Genomic DNA, 26,677 nt, shown 5'->3' with positions numbered 1-26,677 from the left:
CCCTTGAACCCAAGGAACTCTTGGCGGACAGAGTCTGCTATCCCCTCACAATGTTGTGGTTTGTTGATGGAAAGGAAGTGGTAAAGAGTTGGGGTTGCTGTGATCCGAGAAGTAGGATTAGATCATCCACAGGCCCAGAAATGCACAGATACACACAGCCTTCAGACCGGAGAAAAGAATAGGAGAGCCAGCCATGCACAGACACCCCACACACAGGCCAAAAAACACAAAGAAAGAAGAGAGAAGGAGATGAAAATGTACAATCTTTGAGATCGAGGTCTTACTGTGGTAGACTGGCTTCGTGTAGACAGAGGTGGACCGTGACTTTTGGATGAGACCAGCTTTTGTTTGTCTGTTTAGAGAGGGAGAGAGTTAACTCATTCTGTTCAAGTTTAAGAGTGAGTAACTATGTAAAAGTCAAGGCATTCATAACCCATTTTACTTTCAGAATACAAAGTGTACCTTTGATGTGTAAGCTAACATACTAAAGCTGTAAGACACAGTCTGCTCCAGGTGTGTGTTCACGGTGTGTGTGTGTGTGTGTGTTTGTTCACTTCTCACTGCTGTGTGTGTGCACTTGGATGGGTTAAATGCAGAGCACAAATTCCAAGTATGGAAAACCATACTTGGCCACACGTCACTTCATTTCCTTTTCTTCATTTGAACTTCATTTTAATTTTTACTATAGTGTGTGATTCGATATTACATTTAAAAACAAAACATTGTAAATGTACACAATTGCACCTTCATCATTACAAATGTGTAATTACATATATACAAATACAAGATTTAAGTGTTAATGCATGTTTTAGTTTACCATAAATGCTTGTACTGTATTTGCAGTTAACGTGCATTTAAGTGCCTAAAACACTGCTCTTGGCCTTCTTGGCACGGTGGGTGAAATCAAAGAATCAGATTGGATGATGTCAATGCTGTCTGTCCTGTATGTGTGTGTGTGTGCAACTTGCCTTTTCCTGGAACGTGGTCTCCTGCTTCCAGAACCACCCTTAGTCCATCTAGATTAGATATAGGAAGCCCAAGATCCAGCGGCTCTTTCTCTCCACTCTACCCACAAAAAAACAACATATCTAATTAATAACCATTTCATAAAAATCACAAAATGCATATATTTTATGGTACAATAGCCCATATTCCTCTATCTCTATATAGCAATGTGCAACAAAATCAAACCAGCTAAACAGGCAAGATGATGGAAACATACTTTATGTGAAACCTGATAACCCAACATGGTTCATAACCCACAAACACATCATCATATTTTTAGTGAGAATTCTTAAATACAATAATGTGAATAAAACATATTCTAAGATACATGCCAATATATATAATGAACTAGATGATCCAAGATATTAGATACTACATTATCCATACGCAAATCCTCTCTCTTTTTAAAAAAAAAACTATGCATGCTTGACTCACTATCCTGGCCACCAGGTCTCCTAAGTTCAGGCCATATTTGGCCACCACTGGCCTCAGCACTTCTGTAACTGGCTTAGTGGGTTTTGCTTTTAGCCCAACAGAACGGTTTATGGGCACCAGATCCAGTCTATAAGGGAGAGATGAAGAAAGAGAGAGAAGTTAAATAAGCTTTACAAAACTGAATCCTGATTACTTTGATAATGAATGACTTCAGTTAGGTTTAAAAAAGTTAAAAGAAAAAGATGAATACATAAAGACTGACAAAAATGATAGATGAATGTATGGATAGACAGTGATAAAAACAGATAAACTGGTGTGTACCGGAATAGCGTACGTTTCTCCAGCCGAAGATCTCTGGAGCACAGTGTCATGCAGTCCTGGTCCAACACTAAAGGCTTTTACACAAGGACAGTACATGCTATTATAGTCCATTACAGCAGTGCAGTATCAAATGATACAGATCCACACACAACACACGTAAATGCAGCACTCAGCACAAATACACACACACTGAAACCACTTTGTATCCTTTCAAGGTGGACAAGACTAAATTAAAAGCAAAAGTGAAGGTACCTTTATTGCTGGTTATTATTATAGTGTACAGTATCTGAACTGCACTATGATAGGCATGTTACCTTTTCTCCTCCTACTAGGAACAAATCCACAGCGGCCAGATTAATGCCGAGCTTCTCACACAAGCCTAAGAGGACCTCTCTGATGGAGACGCCAGGCCTGATGGGTACTGAGCAGCATGAGCCATCTGGAAGGTTAATGTTACAGTGACGCACGGCACGCTCAGACAATGCCATGGAGTTCCGCGACGTCTCACCCTATAAGACAGATAATTATAAAATAATGAACAATGCAAATAAATTAAATAACCACAAAGAAATGTAATTGAGTTATGTTAAATTGGAGATAAATTTCTTAGATAAAAAAATAATAACTACATTATATAACATCATGTAACACTTTAGTATATGGACCAATTCTCACTATTAAGTAATTACTTATTAGCATGCCTATCAATAACATATTGGCTGTTTATTAGTAGGTATAAAGCACATTTTCTGCATGAACATATTCTACATCCCTAATCCTATCCAATATCTAAACTTAACAACTACCTTACTAACTATTAATAAGCAGCAAACTAGGAGTTTATTGAGGCAAAAGTCATAGTTAATGGTTTGTTAATAGTGAGAATTAAACCTTAAAATAAAGTGTGACCAATACGATACATAATATTTGGTAAGACAAAATCCTAATAATCCTAGACAGATCGACATCAGGCTTGAGTCAGATGGTTTTGACCCACCTCGTTTTTTCCAGAACCAGATGTGGCAAGTTCCAAACTTGCACCAGACGACAAAGAGCCCTGTGATTCTCTCCGTCCATTACTACCTGTAAAGCCTGTGGTGAAAGACAAACACCATTTGTAACTGAAAAATTGGAAAATGCAGGGAATTGGAGAAACTGGAGGAAATATTCAAGGATTTGAGAAGCACAGAAACAAAAATGCAGACATGAAAAGTATGAAAAGAGTTCATGAGCATTATAAGTGCACAATCAATGTAAACAAAATAAGGTCAGTATCAGTACAGAATCAGCACTGATGTTCCCCACTCACTGTAGTCTCCGAGTTCCTTCTTCTTTGATCCTTTTCCAAAACTTCTGTTTCTGGACCAGGAGAAGAAAATGCTTTTCTTTTTATCGCCACGTTCATCTCTGCTGTCTTCATTCAGTGATCTTCCCGATTTACTCTTCTTGTCATCCTGGACCTTCAAAAAATCTTAGATTATTTTCCATACTCTAAAACAAAGGAATTACACAAAGATCCAAGGCAGAGACAATAAAAAACTCTCTTGTGGAGCCATTGATATGCAGAGTAAAAATGAGACGCATAGCTGGTCAGGAATTTACTGCGTTTAATTAGATCTGACTGGAAGGCACGGTGGGATGTTAACTGAGATTGTGTGATAACTATGCTAAGACTTGACTATGTAAACAAGAATAGAATGCTGACAATACCTCAACCTCACACCTCAAAAGCAACAAGATAATTGCATTTAAATACTTTTGAGTGTGAAACTATTCCCAGGTCCCAAATACCTTTAAAGGACAGTAAAAGTGAGACATTTTAGCCAAATGATTTGAAATCTTTGGTACAACATCCAAATAAATTTAATAAATACCATCTACAAACATTATTACATTCTGCAATGCTGGACAGGTCATCAATTCATAATTCATAAATGCTCATACATAATCACAAATGAATGTATATAAAGTACTGAAGGTGTTAGTAAACCTTTCACTGAGAGATAATTGGGGATATCGTCCTTTGAAGTGCTTCACAGATCATTTGATTTTGTGATTACATTTCAAAGGAAGTCAATGTGTCAGCTGCAAATAGACCGTCATTTTTCTAATGAAGGGCGTAGGACATAAAGTAAACACAATTGTGTGTGTTACCTTTTTAGGTGTAGAGAGGTTGGAGCGGTCAGAGCTTGTGCTATGTTTGGACGTCGGGCTACTGGGGACCTGGTAGGGGTCTGGAAGAGGACGTCCCTCCACCTCTGCAAGCATACATTCTTGATACAGGTAGGACTTTAGGAAGCGTGTGTAACTGTCAAACTTCATCAGGTTAAAGATCTATGGAGGGAATAAAGAAGAGTGTCTCTATTAAACCAGCTGCTTACAAGACTGGCATAAATCTTGATACCGGTCCAGCGCAGCCATATTTTTATGTTTTTTAACTAACATAGCTTTTTTTGTCTTGCTGGTAAAGCAGCTTAAACAAAACCGCTGGGGGCACCAGCATTTCACGCTGGGACCAGCATCCTTAACAACAACATATGCTGATAACCACCAATGTGGGTCTTATCAGCTGGGATAACATACACTTCCGTTCAAGTTGAAAGGAGGTCAGTCTTTTTTTCTTTTTTTTTGAAAGAAACAAATACTTTTATTCAGGAAGGGTGTATTGAGTCATCTAAAGTGACAGTAAAATCATATACATCGTTACAAAATATTTATTTTAGTTAAACTTCCCATTCATTAAAAAGGTTCTCAACTAACTTCTGTTTTCATGGTTCAGCATGGTTCAAAAATGCCATCAGTTCGTAGCAGTGAATGAAGAGGTATCATATCGATCACACGTTCAGTATGGAGTACCTCAAGGCTCAGTACTAGGGCTGTTACTTTTCACGCTTTACATGTTACCCTTGGGAGATATTATCAGGAGACATGGTGTTAGCTTTCATTGTTATGCTGATGATACTCAGCTCTATATTTATTCGCAGCCAAGTGAAACACACCAAATTGAGAAACTAACGGAATGCATAGTCGATATAAAAAACTGGATGACAAGTAACTTCTTACTGCTAAATTCTGAAAAAATTATCAGACCTAAAAACCCCACATGTAATAACCTAGAACACTATCTAACACTTGACGGCTGCTCTGTCAATTATTCTTCATCAGTTAGGAACCTAGGTGTGCTGTTTGATAACAATCTTTCATTTGAAAGCCATGTTTCTAGCATCTGTGAAACTGCGTTTTTCCATCTCAAAAACATATCTAAATTGCGACCTATGCTCTCAACGTCAAATGCAGAAATACTAATTCATGCGTTTATGACCTCAAGGTTAGACTATTGTAATGCTTTATTGGGTGGTTGTTCTGCACGCTTGATCAACAAATTACAGCTGGTCCAAAATGCAGCAGCTAGAGTCCTTACCAGAACGAGGAAGTACGACCATATTAGCCCGGTTCTGTCAACACTGCATTGGCTCCCTATCAAACATCATATAGATTTTAAAATCTTGTTAATTTATAAAGCCCTGAATGGCTTAGCTCCTCAGTACTTGAGCGAGCTCTTATCACATTATAGTCCTCCACGTCTGCTGCGTTCTCAAACCTCTGGCCATTTGATAATACCTAATAATAATCTACCTAATACTTTTCGGGAGGCAGACACACTCTGTCAGTTTAAATCTAGATTAAAGACACATTTCTTTAACCTGGATTACACATAACACACTAATATACTTCTATTATTCAAATCCGTTAAAGGATTGTTAGGCTGCATTAATTAGATCAACCGGAACCGGAGACACTCCCCATAACACATGATGTACTCGTTACATCATAAGAAGAATGGCATCTATGCTAATATTTGTTTGTTTCTATTCTGTTTCTCAGTCCGTGTCCGGATCAGATGGTGGATTGGCGCCGGGAGATGATGTATGTGGCCCTGATCGTCGGCAGAGGCCGGACACCTGGATGAGCCCCGGGGACATATCCCCAGTGAAGACCTCAACTTAAAATACAATAAAACTTAAAATAAAACAAATAACTAAAAATATAATAAAATACCAAACTACATAATACTATTATTGTTAGAAATTGCAACAATATAAAAATAGAAACATAATACATTTATACATTTAAAATTGTATTTAAAACAATAAGTAAACAATAATATCCTGACCAGAGGAGAACTGGCCCCCCAACTGAGCCTGGATTCTCCCAAGGTTTTTTTTCTCTCCATTCTGTCACAGACGGAGTTTTGGTTCCTTGCCGCTGTTGCCTCTGGCTTGCTCAGTTGGGGACACTTAATTTCTAGCGATTATCGTCAATTTGATTTCACAGATACTATTTAAACTAAACTGAGGTAGACGATGACATCTCTGAATTCAATAATGAAATGCCTTTAACTGAACATTTAATGTTTAATCTTATTATTATACATTACTGACACTCTATCCTCCAATTTGATACTGTTAAGTGCTTTGACACAATCTGTATTGTTAAAAGCGCTATATAAATTAAGGTGACTTGACTTCTGTTTTCAACATTAATAATAATAATAAATGTTACTTAAGAACTGAATCAGCAATATAAGAATGATTTCTGAAGGATCATGTGACTGGAGTAATGGCTACTGAAAATTAAACTTTGCCATCACAGGAATAAATTACATTTTACAATATATTAAAATAGAATTTACTGTATTATTGATCAAAGAAATGCAGCCTAGTTCATCATAAGAGACTTATTTAAAAAATATTAAAACATCTTTCTGAACATAATGTAACCTGTAATCTGCACCGTTTTTATGGCACCAAATTAAGTTTTTAAATGATAGAAATCCAGAAAGATGGGGTTAGGGAAAAAAGGACAGATTTTCATTACACCACTGAACAGCTACAGTATCTGTCATTGTAAAATGTAGCCAACATAATGTTTATGCGAGTTTGTGATTTACAGAGATCCTGGATAAAGAGGTGACAGCCAGACAGGAGCCTCTAAATGCGGCAACGTGATTCTCCGCCTTAAAAGACACTTTATAAGAGCACATTCCCTGCTGCTACATGCACAAAGGTTGCCCGCAGGTTTCCCCATGGTTATCATGGGGTTGGAGTCTACAGGACACTACATTCATGATCTTATGACCTCACAGAGCTGAATTCAAAATACTTTATTATTTCAAGTCTTGCCTACAGCCCTCAAAGATGGTGTTGTGATGGTAACGCCTTATTGCAGTGGAGGATACACAGTCATTTTAAAAACAGCAATTGTTTGGGAGAACACAGATCAGTTTTTAATATTGTATGTTGTCATAAAAATTCAATAACTGAAACCATTTGATTATTTTATTTTAATTGGTCTAGGAAAGTAGAACCACATAAAAAGACATGTTAAGGCATGTAAAGAAACTTTCCAACATTTAAAAATCTCTAGGATGGGCCTGACACCGACGCAGCCTGAGGTGCATTTGGAAATTTTTAGGCTCTGTTAATTCTGTGCTAAAGCTTTTTTATTCAGTAATACAGTGCAGCAGCCCCACTTCCTGTCTTACCTGTAGCTGTTGCTCTTTAAACATGTCTGGCCTTGGAGCGTTGAGGATGTCGTCAGCCAGCTGAGCCTGACTATCAATGTTGACGGGTGTGGTGGCTTTACTCGACAGGAAGCTGTTGTAGATCTCTCTGGCCCTCTGAGACAGCTGGGGGCCAAAAGTTAAGACAAGGTCACAATCAAACGGAAAAACGTTTATTTCATCCTGTCCATGCAAAGGGTGTATTTACTACACTAAATGGACTGCTATGGACAAAAAAAGATCTAATAAACAGCCTACAAAAATTCACGGCGTATGTTTTGTGATCAAGTGCCCAAGAAAAATAAATAAATTAATATATTAATTAATTAATAAATTAAACTTTAAAAATACAACGGGTAAATATGTGGACTTTATACCTGTTTCTTGTCTGTTTCAGGAACATGACTGAAATATTCACATGCTTGCCAAAATAAAATATTCTCCTCACTGAACTCCTTCTTCAGAAACTCCTGCAGGATGAAGAGAAAAATAAATAAATTAAACATTATTGATTATTCTATTGATAATTCCTTTACACATGTGTTATTTTTCACCTTTCAACTAGAAAATTAAACTACTCGCTCACTGGCTGAACTAAATTCTCTAGGCATTCTTTGCTTTACAGATAGCAAAATCCTTTCCAAACACTTCTTGGTGGTTTTGTTTGAGACCTAGAATTCATTGAGCTCCTCATGCAACCTTGCTGAGAAAGCCTTCACAACTTATGCAAGTTCTGAAAAGAACTTCTTCACATTGTAAATTAAAGTGCATAAAGCTTGACTTGTACTCTCAGCCAATATCCATCAAGGATTCTGTAACAGTGCGGCTGCTGTGCAAAAGGATGACTTGGACTGATCCAACGTACCGAGAAATATCGGACACCGACGGGATCCTGTAGCAGCCGCTCGAAGCAGACGGCCCATGATGCAACGCGCCGTTCAGTGTGGCGTCTATGGCATTGCACGCTAGGGAGGCTGGCATTGCTGTTCAGACTGTTATCACTGCCGCAGCCTTTCAGGTCCACACTGTTCAGCTCTAAACACACACAATGAGATAACAAGGTTACGATTATTCACACCAAGCAGGGTGTCACAATTATTTTTGTTAAAGTAGACATTTATAGTAACAAATCACGAAATGCCCAATGGGATCTGAATTATGTCATTCTGATGCCTGAATGAGGAAGGTGTTCTAAATTAAAACCATACTCTTAGAAACAGACCCGCATTTGAAAATAAACAACAAAAACGACAAAGCTAAAGCAACAGAAGATACTCAAATTCATTGGCAAATTCAAGATGTTTCGCTACTTATTAAAATGCCGTTATCAGTCTTTAACCTGATTTCTTAAACTTTCTGATACTTCTTTTGCTGCTGCGGCAGCGGCTGTTAGATGCTCTCTGTTTAGTTTCTGGGTGATTCTGATTGGTTAGTGAGTTCTTGTAATCAAATACTATCAATTAAAGTTACAAAGCAAATCCTTCTTTAAAGGCACAGTTCACCCAAAAATTAAAATAGTCATTATTTACTCGCCCACATGTTGTTCCAAATTCATATGCTGTTATTTTATCTGTGGAACACAAGATTATTTGAAAAATATAACTGTTCATAGTAAACAGGAGCTGTGAAGCTGCATAAAGGACAAAAAAGTAACTAAAACAGGTTCATATCACTATACTCCATGTTACAATGCACTGTTGTAAGGCAAAATCAACATAACAAATGTGTGTGTGTTCCTTAAAGAAATTCTCGAAACCCTAAAAGGCTATGCAAGCCATAAACAGTTTTAGCATAGCTGAATATAAAACGTACACTAAAAAGCAGCACTCAGAAAGCACCTCTGAAAGAACCTCGGCAGACTGTGGGTCACTATCAGCACAAGCTCTTACCTGGGTAAAGCTGGTACGAGCCTGTGTGATGCCACTTCACCAGGTATTTCATGCCAATTGGACGCCAGGCTTTGACATCCATCACCCCACATTACAAACACACACTGCCACGGAGCAGAGAGTGAACAGCCATCAAACTATCTATAGAGCTAACGTACATGCTGGCTGCAATCATCATAAGCAACTACAAACTAACTAAAAACACATAGACATCGATGGGACTACATGCATGTATAGAGGTAAACAGATAGAGTGGCCCGTGCACAAAGCTCTGAACGGGTAGATGATAAATTATTGAAAGTAGAGAGGGGAGGGAAACTTAGCCGGTAGAGGTAACAAGAACCTGCAATATTAATGCTGGACCAGCACAGACACCCAGAAGCACCATAACCCAAGACAAACTGCACACACAAACAGATGGGATAATTTAATTTTGACTGCGCTGCATAAAAGCACACTGGTCCTGTTGCAATACGGGTAATATGACAAAATAAGAGTAAACATGATGAAAATGCATACATCCTAATTATTAAAAAAAAAAAGTGTATATATATATATATATATATATATATATATATATATATATATATATATATATATATATATATATATATATATATATATATATATATAGAGAGAGAGAGAGAGAGAGAGAGAGAGAGAGAGAGAGAGAGAGAGAGAGAGAGAGAGAGAGAGAGAGAGAGAGAGAGAGAGAGAGAGAGACCCTCTAACACTTGCACTCTCTATTCTATTTCTATTCTAACTACTTGTTTTTCTTTTTTACTTAACACAAATGACCCTGTAACACTAGTTCTCCTTTCTTTTTCTATTCTTTTGACATGTTTTCTTTTTATTTATTTATAAAGATTGAGCCTCTAACACTAGCGTTCTCGGTAACACTTTAGAATAGGGAACACTTATTCACTATTAACTACGACTTTTCCCTTAATAAATTCCTAATTTGCTGCTTATTAATAGTTAGTAAGTTTGTTGTTAAGTTTAGGTATTTGGTAGGATTAGGGATGTAGAATAAGGCCATGTGGAATACGGCATTAATATGTGCCCTATATGAGCCCAAACCCTAACCCTAATATGTAACCTAACTCTAACCCTAACCCTACAACTAATAAATGGCTAATATTCTAGTTATATACATGCTAATAAGCAACTAGTTAAGAGACCATAAAATAAAGTGTTACCACGCTCGCTATTCTTTTTCTATTCTATCTACTTGTTTCCTTTTTATTAATTATAAAATTAATAATAATATTAAAAATAGAATATATTTTTGGGGGAGTCACACCACATTACTTTTCACAACATGGCGTACCCTTGTCTTGTGATAAAAAGGTCAAATTATACGATAATTTAAGAGACTTACTGACCTTGACACATAGTCATGAGGGTCTGAATAGGTCCTCTGATTTAATTTCCTGCATGATCGTTGGCCACACCATATGATTTTGATCAGACAGACTTTTTTTTTTTTTTTAACTATTAATGTATGCAGTAATGCGGGTTTTTTATCTAATATTAAGATGACTTGATATTTGCTTAATTTTTACTTAATATTTGCCATAACTAAGGTTTTCTTTTCAAGAATTTCATATTTAATTCATTTTGATATCACCCTGACATTTTTTACTTAATGCTCCCCAAAAAAAATATTTAAATGAATTTCAATTCAGAAATGAAAAACAAGTTCATCATAGAGGAGGTGCATTAAAGTCATTGTATTTATGATTTTCATTTCGAATAAATGTACAGCTCTGGGCATAAAAAATAAGCATTATGCACTGATCCCTAGACACAGATGTCCTGTAAACATTTACATTTATGCATTTAGCAGACGCTTTTATCCAAAGTGACTTACATTGCATTCAAGTTACAGTTTTTACATTTTATCAGCTCTTGCTTTCCCTGGGAATCGAACCCATGACCTTGGCGTTGCTAGCGCCATGCTCTACTATTTGAGCTACAGGAAAGCCTGCCAAACGAACTAGTCTTACACAAGGAGAGGTCCAGACTGTAAAACTCACGCCAAGGCGTCTACAAGAACACAGCTCAAGTCTAAATCCAGCAGAATAATGAAGAAAATAAAAGGTTGCGGAGATTTGCACTTTGATCTATGGGTGTTACTGATGTTACAAGTGGTCCTTAACTCACTCTCTCTGCTTTCACAGGCAGATTTACGACATCCTGCCATGCCGTTAATTGATCCTGGAACAGTTTCTAGGGGATAAAACTGGCCCCGGCATCTGAACACTGATCCAGCTGGGCTGATCTCAATTCAGATCCTCTCATGGTCGTTGTGTTTGAAGGGCAACTTAATGAGACCACAAACTATTGTGTGCCCATTCGCAAACACACACATTAAAAACAATACTACAGGATCGTAAAAGAAACAGCCCGCTGAATAAGTTGGTAACACTTTATTTCAATAGTCCACCTTAAACATCCTACTAACAACAAGCATCTACATGTCAAGCACCAGTCACTAGAGGTTTAGTGGAAGTATCTGCGTATACTTAATTTTGATGGTCCCTCAACAGACATTTTACTGACTATAAGTGTGCGAATACGTCAAATGATTCTACTAACCCAAACCTAATAGTCTACTAATACTCTAATGAGAGTTAGTTGACATGTAGCTGCAAATGAATGATAGTTAGTTGATATGTAGTTGCAAAGTTACTTATAGATAGCAGAATGTCCAAAGTGGACTATCGAAATAAAGTTTAAGCATAGGTTCCTCACAGTTTTGCATGCATACATTTGTCCCTTCATGCCTTTTGTTATGCATAAGGCTGAAAGATCTATGGCTCTGACTGACAACATTAAGCAAACATTCACAGAAACCCTGGCACATTCACACATGTTAATTGAGGCATTGAGGGGGAGAGAGGGGGTAGTTAGGGCTTGTCCACTCCTAGTGCAGTTGGATTTGAAATAGAGAGATTTAGGTCAAAACAGTAACTCACTCTGACCTGATGAATCAGACAACATATTACTTTCTGTACAATCACTGGTGCTGTTCCTTGTCAATAGTTTTGTATAAAAAGTGATCACAAATAATGTTGAAACTGACCTCAAAAAGAACCAAATCGCAATGTTTACTCTCACAAAATGAGCTGGAGACTTTAAAATGCTAGTCTATATTCTTCCAACAAGCACCTATAGAGCAAAAACTGCTGTGTAAGAGCTGAATTTGGAGGGATGGATAGAGGGAACAAAAAGCCGATCTTATCAAGAGATCAGGCAAATAAAAGACAGCCAAAATGGTGTTTGCTTTCTCCTTAAATTAGGTAGAGCTCTATCCATTTCAGATCTACATATATAAACTACATTAACATTAAAAACCCAGGACAGAAAACAACACTGAGGCTGATACAAGATATCAGAAATGACACTTGAGTGAAAATGGAGAAGAATAGGAAAAGAACACAAAAAGGTGAAAGTAATGTATATACAAGGAATGTAGAAGTAATTAGATCCGCATGGAGTACAATAGAAGTAAAAAAGAATGAAACTGTGATAGAAAAAACATCTGAGTGGAACAGAAATACGACAAAGGAAAAAACAGACATTTGAACAAAAGGTTCAGATTTGATTTGAGGTTTTAATATCGAAACATTGATTAATTACTCACCACCATCGGAGACAGCCGCAGACTGTAAGAGAACACAGAAAGACATGTGTGAGTGACTCTCTTCACCAACACAAACGCACACTGAAGTCTGCAGCATAGCAGGGTACTCTGGTGGCATGATACACACACACCAGCTCTTCCTGTTTTACTGGTACAGTCTTTCACACACAGACCTCCTCACTCACTCACAGACAATGAGATGCATCAGGTACATTCCAGCAATCTTGATATTACTGACCCCGCCCACTGTGACACATTAGTCCCGCCCAATTTTTTATTTGCCTGAGCATGTCATTCAGTGGTTTAGTAAGGGATTAAGAAAGAGACTGAAACCTTTTTATCCCAAATGACAAATATTGAGTCATAGAGATTGTACATAATGAAAAAAAGATAGTCTTGATAGTGACGATCCATTTATTGCAGGGTCAAATGATGCACGCTACAGTCATAACAGTGGTATTCAGGTGAGTGGATGTGTAAAGTGTTTGTATGGGATGGGTGCCAAATGAGTGGTTTCCTTTAAATGTGGGCTCAAAGGTCAGTAAGTGATGAAATTCCCAGGGTGTGAGCTTACATAGCGTAGTTTTTCTACAAATAGCACTTTTACACAGAAAAGACTGAGAACAAATATAACTTCTTTTTAGTATACATCATCGTCCAAAAGGTTTGGGTCAAGAAATTCACATTTTTATTCAGAAAGGACGCTTTCTAATTAATCAAAAGGGACAGTAAAGACATTTAGAATGTTTCAAAAGATTTCTATTTTAAAAATCAGAGAACCTCTTCAAAAACAACCTCAAACTTTTGTATGCTAGTGTATATATATATATATATATATATATATATTTAAATAAATTATTTGTTATTAATATAGAAAAAATATATTGTACCCCATGTATTGAACTCTCTTAGATGGAATCCATTTAAAAATAATAATAAAAATCATTACAATGAATCAGTGAATGTTTTTGCACATTTTCTATGAAAATGGTGAAAGAAAATCTGGAGAATAATGATGAATTTAGGTAAATAAGGCTAAGAATTCTACACAGTTATCGATAGCTGAAAACATAAAACTGACATAAACATAAAACTGACTGAAATGTAACATTTATTCAAACAATATTGATTTAAAACACTGGGCCTTGACAAATAAAACCCAATTGGCTGGGAATTAACAATATTAAAATCAGAAATTGTTTTTGTTCACAAAAATGACCTTATGTATATCAAATGAAATGCTCTATTCTTGCAACAAGAATTTTGATTCAATACAGGCCTAGAAATGGTTATTACAAGCAATTAAAAAGACAGTTAAAGGAGGAGTCTGATCATTCACAATCCAGAAACAGTCATGGGGGAAATAAATAAAAATAACCACATGTTTGGCTGGCAGCTGGTACCAGCATGGATAACCAGAAAGACGGATGGAGGTTCCATTGAACAATCTATACAAACAAACATACTGGAACTACAGCAAGTTCTTTCCCAACATGACCTTGTATTTAAGCCCTAACTGACCCTGATTTTATTCAATACTGCATTTGGAAAACTGAAAAAGTTCCCAGAGAATGTGGAGCACACAGTATAATAATAATTTGGCTCTGACTCTGTCCTTGGTCAACATGTTTGAGATGATATCAGCCTATAACTTCATTATATTGGTCCAGTAACATCAGGGACACACTCTACACTATCCTACATCAACTATATTACCAATCACTGATGACTGTGAGGTGTAAATCATTGACTGCTGAGGCTTGCTGAAGGGTAGTAGATAACTTTACTATATAAACACAATTGTGTTAAAAGTTTGTATAGCTTCACACTATACGGTTTATCATATAACCTTATTTTACATTTATATCAATCCATGATCCATCTCTCACATTAAAGTCCTTTATACCTCGTTCAGTTATTTAAATTCCTTGTAAAACTAAGCGAGCCTGTTAATGGTTGTTATTTTTAGCATGTTGACAAGGACTACATGAGCCATTACATTTGCATGAGTCAAATTTTAAAAGTAAAAGTAAAAAAAGTGAAACCCAATTTTTATGCAAATTTAAATAACACAAAGCCACTAACCAAACAGTTAATTTATACGTGATATTTTTTTCCTCCTAATTAAAAAAGTATTATAACTAGGACCAATGGTGGTATTTCTGATTTTGTTATACCTTCCTTCAACTTGAAAATTTGTCAGTGATGTTACAGTCAGTGATGCGTCTGGTTCCCATTATCTCTAAATAGGAGAAACACCACTGACAAATTTAGTGTGACCTTGAATGAAATGAGAAAGAAGAAGAATAAAGAATAAATCAAACAGTCAGTTTCACACTGAATTGAAACATTTAATTTTTGAAAAATATCAGATTAGAAAGCCACAGCAACTACAGAAAAGGCAACTTTGGGAAAGAGCTACTTCTATTCTAACCTGTTAAGACTATGTACACATTCATTATCTAGAAACACCATATGAAACCAAAAAGTAGGCTATAAGTCTAGCACTTGGAAGACTATGAGTGCAGATGGAGTCAAAGCGATGCTGAACGTCCAAGATATTGATCATTCTTCAAAACCCTTCTGAATGAAATATCTTGAAGTCATTATATGACTCACAGAGAAAGCAAAGCGCTTAGACATACTCCTCTCTCATCGTCTTGCCCCTTCTAACCCCTTCTGTTTCCCTCCTTCCTCTTCTCATTCCAGTGGGTTCCCTGCATTTTTTGGCAGTGGAGCTGCTTGTAACCACATATTGAAATATAAGTGGCCTTTTCCAAGCCCCCAGATTCCAACCCTCACATTCCTGACTCTTTCTACCCCGAATCTCTTTCTGTCGTCTTAATGTAACATAGAAGACTGTGGCACACAGAAGCTGCTTTATAGGTAACAGGATCGATGGCACTCTTTGTGTACTATTGATGAGGTTGATCTGAAACAAAAATCTGTTTTTGTAAGATTAAAATGTGTTTATCACCTGGAGCTGATGTAGTTTTTTCTGTGACTTTATCATGACATCAGCATAGAACGCAACTACATTCAGAAAGTCAAAAAGAACCTGAGGCTAGAATGACAACCAATCTACAACTGAATTATTTCCCAACACATTCATGTGGTGACAAATGCATTTACAAAAATGTATGCTGCATTTATGGAAACAACCTGAACAACTAGGTGTTAATGAAGTATTTAAAAGTGTTTCAGAGTTCAGTGTCTCTCTTTTACATATATGGGTCAAGAAATCACAGGGAGCGAAGTATGTCTTGACTCATCAGTGTTGCCAGATCTAAAAAACAACAAGCAAACAAGAACAAGCCCACTTAAATTTAAACTTAAATCCAAACGCTTTATCTTGGAAATAAACCACATACCAAAATATTAAGACCTGCACAAGTCGCTTATAATAAATGAAAATGGCAACACTTCAAGTGCGCACTCTGCAAAGCAGTCTTTCAGACATCAAATATGATGATTCTGTTAATAGTGGTTTAGTTAAAGGGGTCATATGATGCGATTTTAAGTTTTCCTTTCTCTTTGGAGTGTTACAAGCTGATTGTGCATAGATAAGATCCCTGAAGTTGCAAAGACTAAAGTCTCAAAACCAAAGAGATATTCTTTATCAAAATTAAGATGCTCCCTTAAACGGCTCATTCAAACACACCCCCACATGTCTATGTCACGATGTGGAAATATTTGCTTAATGCCGCTCAAATGTTCATGTAAAGAAAGAAGGCGTGGTTTCAGTAACCGCAGTAGTGTTGATGCAGGCAGTCATGTCATAGAGACACTGTGTGTTTCTAGACTAAAGCAAAAGCACTTTATTTGGCCTTCCGAAAGTAGATGCATTTAGGAATAATCAGATTACTTACAACGGAACAGCAACGCATTTTATGGATGACCGTTTCGTGAACCTAGGAGAGGAGGTCATTCTGACTTTGCAATGACAATCTGCCACTTCTGAATCAGCGACTGTATGTTTTGTTATTAGTTTTGCTCGTCGTGTGTGTGTGTGTGTGTGTGTAAGAGAGGGAGACACGGTCACACAACCGCGACTTGTCTGTCTGTGTCTGTCACGCGACTTTGTTCCCCTCTCTGGCTTGAACTGATGGTAAAACTAAGGACATTATTAACTGTCTTTACATTTATTTTGAAAGCTGAAGCTTGCGATTATGGAAAGGGACGTTACATTTCCGTCTCGTGCTTGTGGTGTTCGGCCAATCACAATGCACTGTGCCAGTTGGCCAATCAGAGCAGACTGCGCTTGTCGGAAGGAGGGACTTTGTAGAAAACGAAGCGTTTGAGAGAGGCGGGGCATAGAGGACCTACAATAATGTACAGTATTTGTTTTTTGAATATTAAAGCATGTCAACATATTCTGTTACACCAAATACACCAAATAATGATCTTTAAAAAAGCATCATATGACCCCTTTAAAAACAAGTCTTTAGTCACTGTAATATTACTTTGGTCAAAAATAGCGAATACCTTTCAGTGTGGCCTTTGTAAGGCTCAAACTTGCAACATTTAGCTACCATCCAAAATGTTGAAACAAAACAAAACAAGACAAAATAAACTAAAAACCAGACAAATAATATATTTAAAAAGTCTGACACGAAGAACAGTTTACATACTCGTCATTTGCTTATTCAATTTTCTTATTCAGTTCAAATTCAATATTCAAATCAATTCAATTTTCTTATTCAGCCCACGTTATGTGAGAAAAAAAAAAAGTGATGCAGATGTCCAATGCAAATCTGGGTCCTGAGGCAAAAACAAAACAAAAAAACACTGCAATGAGCTATGCACACCACAGACTAACAACACAGCTAAGGATAGTATATTTAAGAAACTAAAAGATTTATTTATTTATTTATTTTTAGATACGTTATCAAGGCATCAGGAACACGCAACTTTCATCACATCTTGCTTTCATCTCAGCATCTCTCCCAGTCTGATGACCCTGGTGTGACTTAATGTGTTTTCCTTCCATTCCCCTCTGCTGTGCATTCTCTAACAGAGCACAGACTGTGGAGAGATCCATACATATCTCAGGGTTTACATATACTTGCAGCTGGATGGCCTGTGATCTCACATACATACAACCAGATGTGTGGATGTATGAGTTTTGTGCTGTTTGAGGCACATTCCTCATGTTACTGCTGAGCTGCAGCAGAAAACATTATCAAATCATTTTTGGCTGAACTACTCCTTTAAAAACAGGGCACAGAACTAAATACACACATACAGAACATCCATTGTTTTTTGTCCAAGTGCGTTTGTTTACACAATGCTATGGACATCACACAAACAACACCTCTGTGCTATGTTTGCAAGGGTGAAATATTCCAATGCTGTGCACTATCTGACACAGGGACGACTTCATGACAAAGTGTGAAAGCACAGCTAGCACACACTCACAAAGCCAAGATGTTTATATACGTATAAGCTCAAAAAACAGGCCTGTATTAAAGGGATAGTTCACCCAAAAATGAAAATTACCCCATGACTTACTCACCCTCAAGCCATCCTAGGTGTATTTAACTTTCTTCTTTCAGATGAATACAATCGTAGATTACAAAAATGTCCTGGTTTTTCCAAGGTTTATAATGTCAGTGAATGGTGGACGAGATTTTGAAGCCCAAAAAAGTGCACAAATCCATCATAAAAAGTACTCCACATGGCTCCAGGGTTAATAAAGGCCTCCTAAATCAAATCGATGAGTTTGTGTAAGAATAATATCAATATTGAAACGAAACTTGGTTTTCACGAGACTAGCATATTCTCAATACAATTTACGCTTTGTCTATGTCCTCCATACTTTTATGATGGATGGATACACTTTTTTGGGCTTAAAAATCTCAACCCCCATTCACTGCCATTATAAAGAAAGTCATTTACACCTAGGATGACTTGAGGGTGAGTAAATTATGGGGTATTTTCATTTTTGGGAGAACTATCCCTTTAAATAAGTATGGGATAATTGTAGAATATTACAAGCTGAATATTAAGGTCAACATGGAACAGTAATCATAATAGATTTTACAGTATTTGCGTAATGTGATTTAAATTACAGTTGAACACTTTGTACAACTCATGCAACAGTTCTATTACCTGGAACATTTACACTACTGTTCAAAAGTTTGGGGTTTATTAATATTTAAATATTAACATAAAAGCTGTTATTTTTTACTTTTTATTCACCCGATAATACAGAAAAATACATTACGTTTGCCACAAAAAATATTACGCAGCACAACTATTTTGATGATGATAATAATATAAATATTTTCTTGAGCACCAAATCAGCATTTTAGAATGATTTATGAAAGATCATGCGACACTCAAGACTGGAGTAATGATGTAAAAATTCAGCTTTGCATCACAGGTATAAATTCTAAAAGTGCTTTTATCTCAAATGCACAGTCCAAATTATAAAATAAAAGAGAGGGCAGAAATATAACTGGAAAAAAAGTGACTGAATAGGATAAAAAAGGGATAAAGTAAAAAATAAGTAGTGCTCACAGAAACAGAAGAAAGATGAAGGGAAATGAGGGATGTCCGTTCTCTGTAATGTTGGTCAAAAAACATATTTGATGACCGCTCTCCCTCCCACAGACACACAATCCAGTTAGGTGTTTGAAAAGTAACAGACAAGTTTTTTCCAAACCTAACACACTGTGGTTTGAGAAGAAGCAGGAAACTGTGGGACTAACAGCTAACGGACAAACAGATCCCAGTGTTTATATTTGAATCTGAAATGAATAGTCCCTCGCATTGAGTGCTAAATTCCCTAGCACAGAAAGAGCAAGTTGTATGTCTTCAAACTGTGAAGCGGTATGAATTCATATCCAATTCTCGCCTATTTGCTTTGGCTTAACAAATGCTCAAGCTAACTTACAGCACAAACTCTTTAGGACAGACAGAGAAGCGGTTCTATCTGACAAAGTACCCATGTCTAATCAATCAGCACACACGTTTGTCAAGAAGACATAGTTTTAGTGGAACAAACAGTGCTAGTAGTCCAGGTGTGTACAGTCTCTCCCTCCTTTCAGACAGCAGGAGGATGTTTACAGAACTATTGAATGGAGACATCTTACAACGACTCATGGAGAGACAACACACAGTCTAGACACATAAAAGACAGTAGAGAGAAAAAGAGAAACATGGAAAAGAGAAAAACTTTATCACTCATAGATCCAACTCACCGTATGAAAGTAGCAGACCCTTTTAAACGACAGTCTCTTTTTGAGACTCATGGTCTTTTTCGTATGTGTGTCCATTCATACGGCGCAGCTCCTAACATGTAGAGACCCAGTGCTTTGACTGGCGAATCCATCCCACTCTTACGCCTAGACTGCACTCACTTCATTCCTCCACAGCAAGAGCTGACACGCTCTCCGAGCGCAAGACAGACACTCAGTCTTACTGACGTGGAAGTTCCCTTCTGATTCTGTGCTGTTACTACAGCAATCTCGACTCTCTGCAGAAAGCGCCTGGGTTGCGAGTGAGAAATTCAGATGGAGAAGAAAACCACGGCATTCTCCTGTTCCTTGACCTGTGTAGTAACTATAAAAACAGCTGTCAGACTTTTGTCTTGGTGATCTTTTTCAACACCGACTAGCGCCTCTCACTTAGAGGAATCAAGAAATGCTTACTCAACCGCTTCACCACCCCTGGCTCTGCCACAACTCAAATAAATCCTCCATTCAAGACAAAAGAAAGCACTCACTCTGGGCCTCCACCGGCGCAGCCCTGCACTGCCACTTCAAATAAGCTTCTGTCTTAATTTCCCAACGTCTAAAAACACAGCCGGGGAACTCAGCAGTAAAGCTCCACTGAGTTTCTTGGTGCTGTAAAAATCCAAGAGGATGGACAGGCCTCTGGATCGTCCTGCTGAAAGGCGTGTTTTTGGAGGAAAGTGAGGCAGTCGGAGAATGACGTAAGGTGAATGACCATGCCGTGAGAGTGGACGTTAATGAAAGGCAGGTTCTGGAGCAGGTCATATCAGTACAGAGAGAGAAAGCAATACAAATATCCCAGAGCTGGAGGTACAAAGGCAGTGTTTGATACAAACCTTATGAGCTCGATTCAAAAATATGAGCGTCGCAATTTCCTGAGTAGATGGATGAAAAAAACTGATTTTAAAAATACTTGGCAGACATATTTTAGAGAACAAATATATTAGGGGTCCATTAAAATTATGCCTTTTGGCTGGTGGTCAAAGATCTTTAAGGGAGGTTTGGGAGTTTTATTTTTAGCATTTTTGTGTGGGCTAATTTTCTGTTCTTTTCTTTCTTTTTTTAATCACCCATCACAACCCATAGATTTATACATGGTTGCCAACCTATAATAGTCCCATATTTAAGGCATCAGTTTGTCCTGTATTTGCAGGCATACACCGTATGACCACCTAGACCATACAAATAACAAATACATTTTTCTTTTTACAAATCATTATTAGAATTGCGATCGTAGCCACTCAAGGAAGGCTTTAAGACCAAGCGGAATCCTCTGCCGCCTATCGCTCCCGCTTCACAGTTCTACAAATCAGTTTGGTTGAATGCAAAGACGTGATTATTGATCGTAAGCACAACAACCAGCTAGAAAACATACTATCTAGGCTACCTTTTACTATTTGCAATAGTTGGACCAAGGCTATGGAATAACCTTAGCTTAAAAGCTTAAAATTCTGTCTGTGAATTTAAAACTAAATTGAAATCTTATTTTCTTACCTTGGCTTTTTAAACTTTGTTAAATTATCTTTTGAGTTTACGGAGGTTATTCTTTTTTACTGGTTTTTATTTTATTTGTACAGCACTATGGTCAACTGCTGTTATGTTTATCGGTGCTTAATTAATACAAATACAAATACCATGAGGGAAGATGTCTTTCTCTATTGTAAGTTAATGTTGTTAAATAGAGAAACAAAATTATACATTTTAAAATGTCTATAACGTCTAGCGCATTATAAGAAGAGCAGGAAGAAGTCCTTTTAATGGTGAGTGATATTTAATTGTATTTGCTGGGCCCCCAAAGCTGCGTTAGCAAAGGCTTAACACGGCACTGTGTGTGACCGTAACTATTATTCTCGCTGTAGTATTGTTGCAGCCGCCAGCGCCATATCATGGAGACGCTGTATTTCATTGTGAAAGCGAAAGTACTTTGTTTGGGCTTCCAAAAAAGGACATAACTAGAAATCAGTGGTTAAATTGTATTTACAACACTGTTCCAGAACAGTTCAACCCAAATATTAGAGTGTGTGCAGCGCATTTTACGGAGGACTATTTCCTGAACCTTAACTTAACTTTAACTTTATTGTCCTTAAAAAGGCAATTCTTTATGTAGATAGCAGTAAACATCAGTAAACATGCAACAGCCACACAACACACAATATCCAACAAGAAAAAAAAAAAATAAAATAAAAAAAAAAATAATAATAATAATTATAATAAATTATTTAAGAACGCTATTGCTGCCGGTACAAAACCTGGAAGAGTAGCCTACAATGCTGGCTTGCACAAAGGTTTCTATAAAGTGGGGCAATTCCAACTTTGCAAGGACAGTCTGGTGCTTCTGACTCACAGCCTGTAAGTACTTTTCTGCTACTGACTATTCAAATGCGAGTTTTGAGCAGTGTAGAGCAGTGCTTGTTGTTTTTTTCTTTCTCCGATCACAAATGCAGACATGGTAATGTTTACATGGCGCTAAGCAACACAACGTGTAAAAAGACAGTATAAGGCCGTGTTCACACTTGGCGTCTTTTTTGAATAGAAAAAGTTGACGAGCGTTTTTTTAATGAAAAACAAAGCTGGCAGCGTCTGTTACAAATAGCAGCTGAGAGCGTCTTTTGTTGTCATAGCAACAGCTGTAACAGTAGCCTAGCGCTGTGTACTGCAGAAATGTCAAGAAAGAGTAAAAAGTTGGCTCTTGCGTTGTCTTTTGAAGTTAACAGGAAAGAAAATGTCGATTCACAACGACGTTTGTGGGTGCACGACATTATACGGGGAAGGAACCAATATTATGATAGAGTTTTGTGCTCATATCATACAGCTCCTTGTGCTCCGAAACTAGTACGAGCAGTCTATCTACCGGCACCTTCTCCAATTTTATTCTTGTTGTTATGGAAACGACAGATCTCGCTACTAGCTTGTCATTGGTCAGCTGTCAAAAAGGCGCTTGACGTAGGGCGTTTTTTTCAGAAAAGTAGAAATTTTTTCAACTCGAAAAAACGCTATGAGCTGTAGAAAAAGACGCCGGCGGTGGCGTTTTTAAAAAGCGCTCAGGACTTTTTTGAAAACACGGTTTACTCCATAGGATTATAATGTAAAACAGACGCCGGCAGCTTCGAAAAAGACGCCAAGTGTGAACACGGCCTAAGTCATTATAATCAGTAATTATGTCCCCACTGGATGCAACAAACCCCTTTAAGACTCAAACTACTTTTTCATAATTTTAATGTTAAAAATGAGTATTAATATATTTTAAATACATATATATTAAAATGTTTAATTATTCCTTCAAATTAATTAAACACTTTTAAATAGACTGCAGCAATAATGTTTTGTCACACATTATTTTGTCAAGTTCAGAATCATGATATAAAAAAAATTGTGATTTGCAATTTATACAGAATTGTGCAGCAAATAAAAAAAGAAAAATAATAATAATTAATAAACAAAAAAAACGGTTTCAGTCGTTTATATATGTCACTAAATCCAAACAAACAAAATTAACGTATTGTGAAAAACTAATGTTGATTGCTTTGAACAAGTTGTCAATCAGCTCATTTCACATTTGTGAATGACGAAGTTCTGAGAGTTTGAGCAGAGAGCAGAAATATGTTTCAGATCACCTCTGACAGCTCTGCAAGTTCATATTCAAATGCATGGCTTGGCCCAGATCTCCACTCCAGGGCTGTGGCACACATTACAGATGGGGATTAACTCTCTGAATCAGGGGAAGTCCTGGTGCTCTCAAGAGAAAACCAATGCATAATACTGAGTCAAATCTCAAGTCATTTGAATGCAGATCCACATTCCTGTTGGGTTCTCATGACTGTCCTCTCTGCTTGTTCCCAGTGGGCATGAAGGCATTAACAGTGGTTCTCTCTTCCCTCTCGAACCAAGAGCAATGGAGCTTATGTGAGCTAAGCGAGCTGGCAAACAGATGCAACTCTGTACAGAAAGACATCTTATCTCGGAATGTTAATGACTGATAAGAAACAAAGGGTATAACGTAATCATATCGTATTATTATATATATTACATTACACATATACAGTGCCCTCCATAAGTATTGGAACAGTAAAGACAAAATTGCTCTGTTAGCTGTGGAGTCAAGACATTTGCAAATATGATTAAAAGATGAATATGAGACAAAACTACAGAATGTCACATTTTATTATTAGCTGTTTCAACACATATGTTTTATCAAATAAAAAGAACAGCGCTTTTAGAGTTCATCCCACTCATTGATGTGAGCATAAGGACTGGGACAGTTAAACATAAGGCAGACATAAAAGATTAAAAGCTATTATTTAGTTGCAGATCCCTTGCGCACAATCACAGCAGTGAGTCTGTGACCCATAGACATCACCAGACTCTGGGTCTCATCCTTTGAAATTTTTTCCAGCCTTTAATGCAGCCAATTCCAATTGTTGCTTGTTTTGGGGAGTTTCTGCCTTTACTCTCCTCTCCAGCTGGTGAAATTCATGTTCGATAGGATTTAAATCTGGAGATTGACTTGGGCAATCTAAGACTTTCCATTTCTTTGCCCTCATAAATTCCTTGACTGAACTGGCAGGGTGTTTTGGGTCATTGTCCTGATGCAATATGAAGCACTTCCCAATGAATCTGGTGGCATTTTCTTGAATATTGGTAGCCAAGATGGTTTTGTATCCTTCCAAATTCATTCTGCTACTGTCATCATACATTAAGTCATCAGTAAAGTTGAGAGGGCCTGTTCCAGAGGCAGCCATGCATGCCCGTGCCATGACACCACCACCACCATGCTTTACAGATGAGGCTGTATGCTTGGGATCATTGCAGTTCCATTTTTTTCTCAACATTTTTGCTTTCCCATCACTTAGCTAAAGGTTCATCTTTGTCTCATCAGTCCATAAACACAGTTTCAAAACTCTTCTGGCTCATCTTTGTGCTTTTTTGCAAACTCTAATCTTGCCTTTCTATTTTTGGTGCTGGTCAGAGGTTTGCATCTTGCTGTGTAGCATCTGTAATTCTGTGTCAAAGTCTCCTGAGGACAGTAGATTGTCAGAGCATCACCCCAGCTTTCTGGAAGTTGTTGGGGATTTTTCAGACATGTCTTTTACGATTCATTTTCACAGCTTTTATGATTTGTACTGTTGTTTTCTCAGCCGATCAGGTCGTTGTTGGTTGCTGGTGTCGCTGGTGGTTTCCAAACTCTTGATTTCTCCATGCCCTTTGTTTTTGCTAGAGCTTTAACTGACTTCCTCTTTTGTTTTAGCATCCAAATTTATTGCTTTTCTCTCAAAGTCAGCTCCCTCGTCTTCATCCTGGTCTGTGTGCGTCATCATCGAATGCAAGATTCAGAATACAGAAGTAATGGATATAACTGATACGACACATTCCCTGCTTTTAATATCTGAAGAATTAATGCAACAGGACACAGCTGATCACTTAGAAAGACCTGTGAGGCAACTGTTCCGGTACTTATGTTCACATCAGATAGAGGGATGAAACTCTAAAAGTGCTGAACTTCTTAGATGGTAAAACATCGGTGTTGAATCACCCAATAATAAAATGTGACATTCTGTAGTTTTGTCTCATATTCATCTTTTATTCATATTTGTAAATGTCTTGACTCCACAGCCAACAGAACAATTTTGTCTTTACTGTTCCAATACTTTTGGAGGGCACTGTATATATACACATATTATATAATGTCAAATTGATCTAGTACTCTGAAACCAGAGCAAGACAGTCCAACAAAGTCCTACAACTACAATAAAGTCTGTCAGCACAGTATATAATGTATAACAAGACTGATTAACACTGCAAAACATGAAAAGAGAGATACATAGAAGAGTGATAAGTAGAATAATCAATAGCATGGATGATGGTGACACCGTTGAACAATACATTATGTAAACATACTTATTTACATAAAGTACACAGAGAGAAGGAACAAACATAGGATGTCAGTCCTAGCTGATTTCTTCAATAAAAGACCAACTTGTCTCAATACTGCCATCTGCTGTATCTTCCAACACAAGCACAAACACACTCACTCACTCACACACACACACAAAATGTTAATCTTATGAATTAAATATAAATACATAAATTAAAAACCCTTTATATAATATAACATATAATGTCTGCATGTACATTACAAGGATTCCAAGATACATCTGAATGATATTTAGCGTAATTTAGAAGTTATTTTTTTCTAAGGAAATAGTAAAGAGAAAACAAACAAAAAAGAAAATCAAATAAATTTCTATTCTAATTTTCAGGCGAAATGCTTTTCTCCCAAAAAAAGGGTGGGGGCTTAAGGAGCTCAGAACTACAAATCAGCATGACCATACATTACTACACACATACATTTCCAAAACCGAATGAATTTACTCAAAAGTATTTGTTTCATTTTAACTTTTAACGATTTGTGTTCTTTCCTAAAGGCAAGTGCAGCTTTACTTCATATGAAATGTTTGTTGTCTAAAGCCTGCACAATTTCAAGAATACAAATTATAACGCACTCATGCAAGTCACGAGACACTTGAGATTGAAGACGAAGTTGATTTAAATTCATAGCTAAGCACAGAAAACCTCCAAT

At 37.1% G+C, this 26,677-nt stretch overlaps 1 protein-coding gene across 2 annotated transcripts in view; it reads right to left on the bottom strand.

The window, feature by feature from the left end:
* The window catches only part of LOC306873453 (regulator of G-protein signaling 12-like), a 48,254-nt gene that overhangs the window by 2,520 nt on the left and 19,057 nt on the right, over positions 1-26,677 (bottom strand). For both annotated transcript variants that reach the window (XM_079422760.1, XM_079422761.1), the window contains exons 4-15: positions 12,863-12,884; positions 8,190-8,359; positions 7,702-7,794; positions 7,307-7,450; positions 3,916-4,095; positions 3,071-3,221; positions 2,759-2,853; positions 2,076-2,270; positions 1,762-1,835; positions 1,441-1,567; positions 969-1,065; positions 285-352 (exon numbers count right to left, since the gene is read on the bottom strand). In XM_079422760.1, coding sequence (XP_079278886.1) covers positions 285-352; positions 969-1,065; positions 1,441-1,567; positions 1,762-1,835; positions 2,076-2,270; positions 2,759-2,853; positions 3,071-3,221; positions 3,916-4,095; positions 7,307-7,450; positions 7,702-7,794; positions 8,190-8,359; positions 12,863-12,884 — 1,416 coding nt within the window. The remainder of the gene's footprint in view (positions 1-284; positions 353-968; positions 1,066-1,440; positions 1,568-1,761; positions 1,836-2,075; positions 2,271-2,758; positions 2,854-3,070; positions 3,222-3,915; positions 4,096-7,306; positions 7,451-7,701; positions 7,795-8,189; positions 8,360-12,862; positions 12,885-26,677) is intronic.

The sequence above is a fragment of the Barbus barbus genome (genome assembly GCF_936440315.1).
Source record: "Barbus barbus genome assembly, chromosome: 8".
Classification (NCBI taxonomy): domain Eukaryota; kingdom Metazoa; phylum Chordata; class Actinopteri; order Cypriniformes; family Cyprinidae; genus Barbus; species Barbus barbus.
This window is presented reverse-complemented; position numbering and strand designations above follow the sequence as displayed.